The following is a 9125-nucleotide window of genomic DNA, read 5'->3' on the forward strand; positions in this document are numbered from 1 at the left end:
CGTGGGGGGGGGGGGGGGGGGTGGGAAACGGAGCCCAGAGCAGCCGAGCAGCGGCCAACACAACCCGGACCTCCACACCTCCCAGCGTGCCAGCCACACCGGGGAAGGGCTGGGCCCACCTACCTCCATGGCATGGGGGCCGCCTGCCCCTTTTTATCAGAACAAAACAGGCACCAGGGACGGTGGCTGTAACTAGCCCCGCTAGTTACACTGAGGAAAGCTTCCAGGGCCGCAGCAGCGCGAGGACGAGAGGGACACGGTTAAGGGGGCAAAGCAGGGAGCAGACAGGCCTGGGGTGGTGGCCGGCTCCATCCTGACAGCGGGGGGCCTTGCACGAGTTTCTAGGCCTTTCCAGCTACCCTTCCCTCATCCATAAAACGAGGATACCTTCCTGACCAGCAACGAGAGCAGACGGGAAGCTCTGAGAGAGACGCCATTTCAGAGAAAACCTCAAATTGCAGAATAGCACGTATAACACGATCCTATTTCTATTCAGTTTTTTCCTGGGGGGGGGGGGGAACACACAAAAAAACCTCTGCACAGTGCTCACCTCTGGAGATTAGGGACAGACAGATTAGAAGCCTTGATTTTCCCCTTTACATCCTTCTCTACCACAAATTTCTTACTATGAGCACATATTACCTTTAATTTTTTTAATGGAGAGAAAAACAGTATACACTCATTTAAAAAGCATGGAGCATGATAATTCAGTGAGTTGTACACTCACAATTCGTGCACTCTTCCGTAGGTATAGTATACCTCAATAAACAGGTGTTTTCTTTTTAACGAGGTAGGTGGATGTGCTGAGCCATGACAAGATTTCCCAGATATATTCTAGTCATCAGATATGCAGAGTACGGAATCCCACTTATGTCAGGAATCAAAACAACCAGATGCATACACATATAAACACATGAGAAGAGACACAGAAGGACACACATTATACTTCCAAAGTGGCGAACGTTTTTACAGCCAGAATGTTTTTAGGAACTCATTTTGCAATTTACATTTTGAACATTTTTTAAATAACAATACTCCTTAGCTGCGGAGGGTTGTCTGAGATTTACACGGTAACAGTCACAAGATACAAATGTGATACAAAGAAAACTCATTCAGCATTTTCCTGTTGTACACAGGCTCCCTGCCCATCCCAGCCCTGAGCCTCGATGCAGGCCTGACTCAGGAACAAGGGAGCGGCCAGGGTTGAGGTGGACAGGAGGACTGAGCAGGGGTCAAGGATGACACGATGAATAAATAAGAAGAGGTCAAGAATGTCTGCAACACAGTGTTTGGCAAAAACAAACACCTTTTTCTATTTAGACTCGGCCACTGGGAAACATCAAAACCTCTCCCTCGGTCCAAACCACTACCTGGAAGTCTTGCTTCCTGGGTCCAGGAGGGATGGTTCCCGCTGTGCCCTGACAGCCACCCCCTGGCCAGGGGAAGCGGGTCCTGCCCACTCTCGCCCACCTCCTCCACGACCCTCATCACAGGCACGATCCTGTATCTCACCGCACAGTTCGGGGCCTCCCCACCTACTGCCTTGCTTGCTGTTTCTTGCGTGCTCGCCCACTCTCCCCGACGCGCACGCTCGACCGCGGCCCCGCCCCACGGCGTTAGCCCCTCCCCCCTCCCCCATTCCCCGCCCTCCTCCGGCTCCTGGACCCCGCCAGTCCAGCCGGCCAGGCTCCACCAGTGGGGCTGGCAGGGGCTGAAGGTCCACTCGAGGCGACTCAGCATCCAAGGGCGCAGAGGCCTGACCCCGCCCTCCCACAGGCCTGTAGGCCCAGCCCTGCCAGCGCGCAGGGGACCAAGGGGACCGAAGCCACGCGGGGCTGACCCGCAGGAGCCCATCCACGGGCGGCACTGGGGCTCCACAGGCCGGCCGACTGAACAACAGGCGTTTATCTCATCATTCTGGAGGCTGCGCGCCTGAGACCGAGATGTCGACGGGGCTGGCTACCCCCGAGGCCTCTCTCCTCGGCGTGCAGAGGGCTGGCCGTGTCCCCTCTACCCGGCTCTGCGTCCTGATCTCCTCTTAGGAGGACGCCAGACTGTGGATTAGGACGCACCCGCGTAAGCTGCCTTCACCTTAAGCACCTCTTCGAAGGTGCCACTCCTGAGCGCAGCCTCACACTAAAGACCTGGGGGCCAGGACTTCAACCTATGAGCCTGGGGGGACACGTTTCAGCCCCTAACAGTCAGCTGCAGGGAGAGAGGGCGCTGGCACTATGGATAAATGAAAGCAGCAGGGAGGAAAGCTCCCCTGTGCCCCTCTTCTTTCCCCGTCCCCCAGGCCTCTGAGGCACGCTCCAGGCATGTCCTGAGCCCGATGGCCATCTCGGTCCCAAGGACCCTTCCTTCCGGCCCCAAGGGCAGGGCACTGACCAGTATGGCCACGCGGTCCTGGGTGGCTCCCGGCCCAGCGCTGCACCAGAGGCCTCCTCTTAGGTCACTAGCCCCTCCCTCGCTTTGTTCTCACTCACTGTCCTTGTTTTTTCCTGGGAGCTCTGCCGCATCCGGCCGTAGGTCAGGACCTCTGGAATACTCTGTCCCTTTCCCCGCCAACCCCTCTCAACTAATTAATACCATTTCACCCTTAAGACCTCAGTTCAGATGCCCCGGCCTGAAGAAGCTTTTGAAGACACACAGACAGACACACACGCACTAAACCAGGCCCTCGCCTATCATCTCCCCAGCTCCCAGCCTAACACTTAGCACCTGTAATGACCTACCTGTACTGTTATCATGCTATTACAGGTGTGTCTCTCCCACCAGACACACAGGTTCATAAGCAGAATCTGCGTCTGGTTTGCCCAGCACTATCTATCCAGCAGCTAGGGCAGTACCTGGTACCTAGTAAGTGCTTGATAAATATTTGCTAGATAAAGGAAAGAATACAAGTGCAAGTCAGTGTAAATCAGGGGTCATGTGATCAGTGTTTGCTGAATATGCTCGCTCTGAGGGAGCGGCAGTGTGAAATCATTAAGTATCAGCACCTAGACAGACAGATACACGCACAGGTGTCAGACCTGGAACCAGTGGAGCCACAACTAGAAAGCAGAAATTTATTCCACTAGGTCACAATTCTATAGGGATTAATCAAACATGTCCACATCGAACTCTGTACATACTTATATATATATAAAATCCACCTTCTGCAGGTATTTTTCAGCCCATGGAAGCAAGTATCTGCAGCCACCCGCTCCCTGCTCCTCGTCCCACTGGTCCACTTTGGCGCCAAACCAGCAGGGATTCTTTACTTGGCGTAAAGAGCTGGTGGTTTCCAGTGGTGACGCCGACCCAACACTCTTCCATTTCTTCCTTCCTATGAGGCAGGAAACACTAAAATTCTGGGAACAAGATGTGTGTCACACGTTGGAAATGTTCGTATCTGCTGATAACACCCAGTCTCCCTGAGGTACACGCATGAGGAAGCCACATGGCCACGATCTAATGGAACGCAGAACATAACCAATAACCAAACAGCATCCTACGTGGTATCAGCAGTGGCTTCCACCACACGTGGGAACAGGCTCTCACACCCCCGGGTCGAGTCAGAACAGCTGAGGATCTAGGATTTATGATGTCATTCACCCAGGGGACACCTCAGGGGCTAGCTGACAACTCCACAGGTCTCACTTTTAAAAGAAGCATTTTCTAGTTTGGGATTCGCAGATGCAAACTATTATATATAGAATGGATAAACAAGGAGGTCCTACTGTAGAGCACAGGGAACTAATTCAATATCCTGGGATAAACCATAATGGAAAAGAATCTGAAAAAGCATGTGTGTGTATATATATATATATATATATATAAAATATATATATATATGTATGTATAACTGAATCACTTTGCTGTACACCTGAAACTAACACAACATTGTAAATCAACCATACTTCGATAAAATAAATTTTAAAAATAAAATAAAGTAAAAACTAAGAGGAGCGTTTTCTGAAATGTATATATCTTTCAGGTCCTTGGGCTGTTTGCGTAGCCCTGGTTGTTTTGAATATTTCAAAGTAGAAGGTACCAGTAATTGCTAATGAGAAATTATTTTAGACTTGGGGGGAAAAGAAGTGCTTTTGACAAGAATTACAGCATCTGCATCAACCCACATTACTGAATAATTTTGTCTGTTCATTGTCTTGTCCTCCACTCTCTGTGCCCCCCGCCCCCCCAAAGTAACAGACATGATCATCTCCTGCTTTTACTGGCCTCAACTACTTTATCCAAATTTTAAGGCTCAAGCTCAACTGAGCTTCTTGGCAAGTAATTTTTCTCATGCCAAAGAAGAAACATAAAGTAAATCAGGAAAATCATATCAGCCAGAAAAATAATACTGACATCATCAAAATCATAGAATAATGTACCTAAGAAATGTGAAGCTCAACCTTGGGAGATTAGCAGTTCAAATAAATGAACATTCCAACATCACACTGTCAGTTTCCACATCAGAAAGAAAACTTAAAATCCAAAGGACACTGAGCTGAATGCTTGAGCCCTCTTCTTAAATTCCTTTTTATCAGTAATCAAACATTCACCACATTCCTCACAACAGGTAAGGCAACGTGTCAACAACTGAGACACTTTTATTCACAGCCAGAAGCTGGGCCTCTCCAGTCTAATTAACAAGGAAACAAAATCCCTCCAAGGAAGCAAATCTACCCCCTAATTAAGCGAAGCAGACCTAGGTCGGGTGTCTCAGAAACCATGGTTCTGAGGTTGAAATATTCATGAGGCCACAGATACTAATCGTGTAAACGCCATTAAAAGAAGGCAATCTAAGAAAACGCTGTAAGCAGACCAATTTCAAAACTAGGGGGCTTCAAATAAGCAAAGAAAACCTCCAGAACCCAAAGTTCTCACTAACTTTAAAAAAAAAAAATTAAATATGACCCAAAAGAAACCTGAGAGCCTGGGGATAAAACTGTTTTCCAGCAATTAAAACACTTTGCGTACTCTGCATCTAGTGATATAAATACATCATTTGTAAAAGATAAACTTGAGAAGAAAGGAAAGGAATGGTTAGAAGGTAGTCATTCCCTACAGCTCCCAGAGGGCCACATCTGTGAATTTACACTGGTTAATGCCATCCCAAAGGGTTATTCCTACCTCACATGAAAAAAGCCGGTTTTGAGTGTTTACAACGAATATTTGAAAAAAGAATTCTCATCCAGATTAACTGTTCTTTAAAAATGGATTCTCTCAGTTTGGCCAATTATCAAGATTGTTTCTTCCGACAAAATTGAAACTGCTTTAATTATCGAATGTCCACAACTACTTTTCAGGTTTACAAAAATGAGAAAAGCATGCCTTCACGGGGTGCCGTCACCGGCAACATAATTTACATTTCTTCAAAAGACCTTACCTTCTAGAAATTTCAGTCGTGGTAACTGCCCAGATATTTAGCCTCACTTCAAATTATTTCAGCCCAAACCCAAAACCCAAGAAAAATCTTTCTGATGGAAACATTTCGTTTCACTCCCTCTAAAACCCAACATAAAGCTACATCCTCTGCTGTCTTAGCATGGCTCTCAATGACGTTTTGTTGCTACAGCAACAAAACTCTGCTACCTGTGGCCATGATTTGTTAAGAACTCCTCCAACCAGAAAATTCTGTGCTGTGCATTCATAAAACCAACAGAATGGCTCCAAGCCACTTAAAAATTAAAGCTCGATGTCCTACTTGTGATCTACCCACACACATATTTATAACATGTCTACATACACGCGCACATACATACATACTCGTGGCTCTCCCAACGCCATCGAAAAGGTAAAACCGCACCAAATGTCCATTTTAAACTCGGCATAAAAAACTTCTGTATTTTAGATTTCATTGAATAATTGCTACTGTTTCCCAAGGTTTATCTTAAAACGTAATAGAGGCCCACCATCTGGGAGAGAATTTTAAAAACAAGAAAAATTATTTATATCCAATCTCATTCCTCCTATCTGTTCCAGTAACGTGACTCCTTTAGCCATGAGCTGATTTAGAAAACATCCAAAGACTAAAGAACACACACCGGCCATCAGCACCGTCACCCACCGCACTGCCTCTTCAGGCTACTCACCCTCACCGGGGGGCTCCAGGCTTGCGCCCGAGGCTGCTGTCCACCCTGGGGGCAAGGTGGATCTTTCGAGCTACAATTGGCCACAGCGCTGCTCTGAGCCCTCGAGGCGTTGGTGCAGTTGGTGCCACTGCCCCCCGCAGGGCCGGGTTTCCAAGGCCTCTGCTTGATGCCATCCAGCAGTCTGACCAGCAGGATGTTGCTTGGAAGCTGCTCCACGCCCGCGCCAACCAGAGTCCGGCACTCGGGGCATCTGAGTTCGTTGCGGGAACCGACGATGCCCAGCAGACACCGTTTGCAGAACGTGTGCTGACAAGGCAGGACCCTGGCAGAGACGTCGAGCCGCTCCAGACACACGGGACACTCCAGAAGGTCCAGAAGGGCCGACTCATCCATCTTCCTCTAGTTCACCGAGGGAGACGCTCCACGCGACGCGACCCTGAGAGTGGCTCATGTAACATCCATGTCAGACGCTGCTCTGGGGGCACCGGGGCAGAGGAAGAAAAGACAGAAAAGTGTGATCGTCTGGGGGAAAGGTGCAGAGGAGAGCCAGGAACCAAAAAGCACACAAAAGTACTGCCTCTGAAGAGCGTAGCCTTGCTCTGGAACATGGGGCCTGAACTCCAGCGTCGAAATAGGCTTTCTAAGAAATTCAAAATGAGTCCGTAAAGGTATCTAGTTCAGCGTGCAGAAAGAGCTACCAAGTACTATTCAGGACTCTTCCCATAAATAGGATTTATGAAACGTAATAAGAACATAATTTCTTCGGCTCTCAAAGTGAAATCTGCTGCCTTAGTAAACTCAACTCACCTGAGAAGGTGAAAGTGGCAAAGGAACGTTTCCTCCACCTGAAATCCCTTTCCAATCCCAAGTTCCCAGTATTTAAGCCACTCTGGTGGTTAAGAAACCGCACCTCATGTGATTTCTGTGGCACATGGTCCCAATATTAAATGCATATGTTTCTTCGCTGCTCTTAAAAATAGAACTGTTTAATCCTGCCCAACCAAAACGAGACGAAGGTTCACAATTCTAAACAACACGCTAAAGACGGTCCTGAAAGCAGCTCAAATACAACAGCACCCATCAGGGCAGCGGTTGCCAAACTCAGAAACGATTTCTGAACGGCCTGTGTTAATCCCATTCAGAAAATCTGGCAAAATTATCACCCAAAGAATTTGAGAATGGAATGCTGGACTGAGAACCGAGGGCTTAATATGAAAATGGGGCCATTCAGGAAAAGAGCGTTCAAACCAGAGCCTGCACCGCTCTCCCCTACCCCCAGTTCAGTGCGGACGTGTCCAGGGGAACCGGGTGGCGTTGTGGAGGTCGGCAGGAACTGCTGCCCCTGACGGCGGGGCGGGGTCAGACCGCCCCTCTGCTCGCCGCAGGTACTGCGGGCCCGCGTGGACGCCGGTCCAGGTGCCTGGCCGTCGGGGTAGACGCGCCCGCAGCCAGGGGCGGGGGCCGCCCGCGCAGACACGCCGGGGCTGGTGCCGGGAGCCGCCCGCGCAGACACCCCGGGGCTGGTGCCGGGAGCCGCCCGCGTAGACGCTCGCCGGGGCTGGTGCAGGGGGCCGTCCGCCTAGACCCCGGGCCAGGGCCGGCAGGGCCGGGTGGGTCCCCCCGCCGCCTGGCCGCCGCCCCGCGCCCACGGGAAGTTTCGGGAGCTCAGGACCGCCCGCAGCCAGCGTCGCCAGGTCCTCCCGCCGCGCGACCGGGCGCGCGCCGCCGCCGCAGTGACCCGGGCCGGGCCGGGCCGCCCAGCTCCGCTCTAACCCGGCCCCGGGGGGCGGGGGCCCGGGGACTCGGGGCCGGGGGCAGGTCCTACCTCCGCGCGGCGCCCTCTTTGTCCGCACGCCCCGCGCTCTCCCGCTCACCGGCCTCAGACGCCGCGGCCGCACCGAGCTCCGCTCGCTGCCTGCGCGCTCCCGCCGCCGCCTGCCGGGCCCGAGGGAGGAGGAGGGGAGGGGCGAGGAGGGAGGGGCAAGGAGGGAGGGGATGGGAGGGGCGAGGAGGGAGGGGAGGGGAGGGGAAAGGAGGGGGAGGGGAAAGGAGGGGAGGGGAGGGGAGGGGGAGGAGCAGGGGAGGAGGAGGAGGGCGGAGAGCAGAGACTGAGCAGGAGGAGGACGGGCTGGGGAGGCCGGCCGCCCGCCTCCCGCGCCCGGGCGCTGCCGGGGTCCAGGGTAGGTCCCGGGGGCACGGGGGAGGGGACCTGAGAGGCCGCCGCCGAGGCTGGGAGCGCGGCCGAGTGGGGACGCGCTGCCCGCATAGGAGCGGGTGCCACCAGGTACCCCGGACACAGACCCGGGCGCGAGCCTCGGGACCCGGCCCAGGACCCGGAAGGCGGGGTCGACGGGACGCCCAGCCCAGAGGCCCGTCCTACCCGCCCGGGACCCGGGGGTCAGCCTGGCCCGGGGCCCGTGTGGCCCGAACCAGCCCCGCGGCCTCTGGGGGGCCCCCGCACACACCTGTAAAGCCCGGCACACACCTGTAAACCGAAAGGTCCTTTGGAAAAACACGTTGTCCACAGGTTTGGGGGTTTGTTTCTCAGCCTCAGTTTAGAGGTAAAACAAGTTAAAAATTTGTCATTGATCTAAAAATTGTCATTTTATTTGCATTTGCCATCCACATAACAAAAAGTTTTCCCAAATACCCTCCTCAAAGGTGTGCAGAAAATAAGGAGAAAGGGTGACAGATACGCCTTTTCGAGAAACCAATGGCCGACCTCTAACCAGCCTGACCATTTGAAGGGAGTTGATGAGCGTCTAGTCTCCAGCCAGGGCCACAGCGAAACCAGTGCAGACAAAGGAGAATCACCTGAGTAAGGACCCGCTGTGACACTACAGCTATCTCTCCCTCACTGTGTGCAGTCACCTGCTCAACGCTGGAGATGCGGTCATCTAGTCCCCACTGCAACTCTGTCCATCTTCCCTCTTTAGCTTTGTGCTAATGGATGACTATGTGCACAGCCCTACTGTATGAGTACCAGAAAGGATAGCCCACTTCCCCTCCATTAGAAGTGAGCAAATACATATAGAGAGAATGGAT

The 9125-nt window shown here is 52.2% G+C and overlaps 1 protein-coding gene across 8 annotated transcripts in view; it reads right to left on the reverse strand.

The window, feature by feature from the left end:
* SH3RF1 (SH3 domain containing ring finger 1) overlaps positions 1-8043 on the reverse strand; it is a 161246-nt gene extending 153203 nt beyond the window's left edge. For 6 of the 8 annotated variants that reach the window (XM_033857515.2, XM_073805712.1, XM_073805713.1 and 3 more), the window contains exons 1-2: positions 7906-8043; positions 6081-6555 (exon numbers count right to left, since the gene is read on the reverse strand). In XM_033857515.2, coding sequence (XP_033713406.1) covers positions 6081-6473 — 393 coding nt within the window. In that variant the 5' untranslated portion in view covers positions 6474-6555; positions 7906-8043. Of the gene's footprint in view, positions 1-6080; positions 6556-6887; positions 7261-7905 lie in introns of those variants that run through there. The other 2 variants (XM_019932338.3, XM_033857517.2) reach the window with 2 other exon arrangements.
* Positions 8044-9125: the final 1082 nt, after the last annotated feature.

The sequence above is a fragment of the Tursiops truncatus genome, chromosome 6, assembly GCF_011762595.2.
Source record: "Tursiops truncatus isolate mTurTru1 chromosome 6, mTurTru1.mat.Y, whole genome shotgun sequence".
Taxonomy (NCBI): domain Eukaryota; kingdom Metazoa; phylum Chordata; class Mammalia; order Artiodactyla; family Delphinidae; genus Tursiops; species Tursiops truncatus.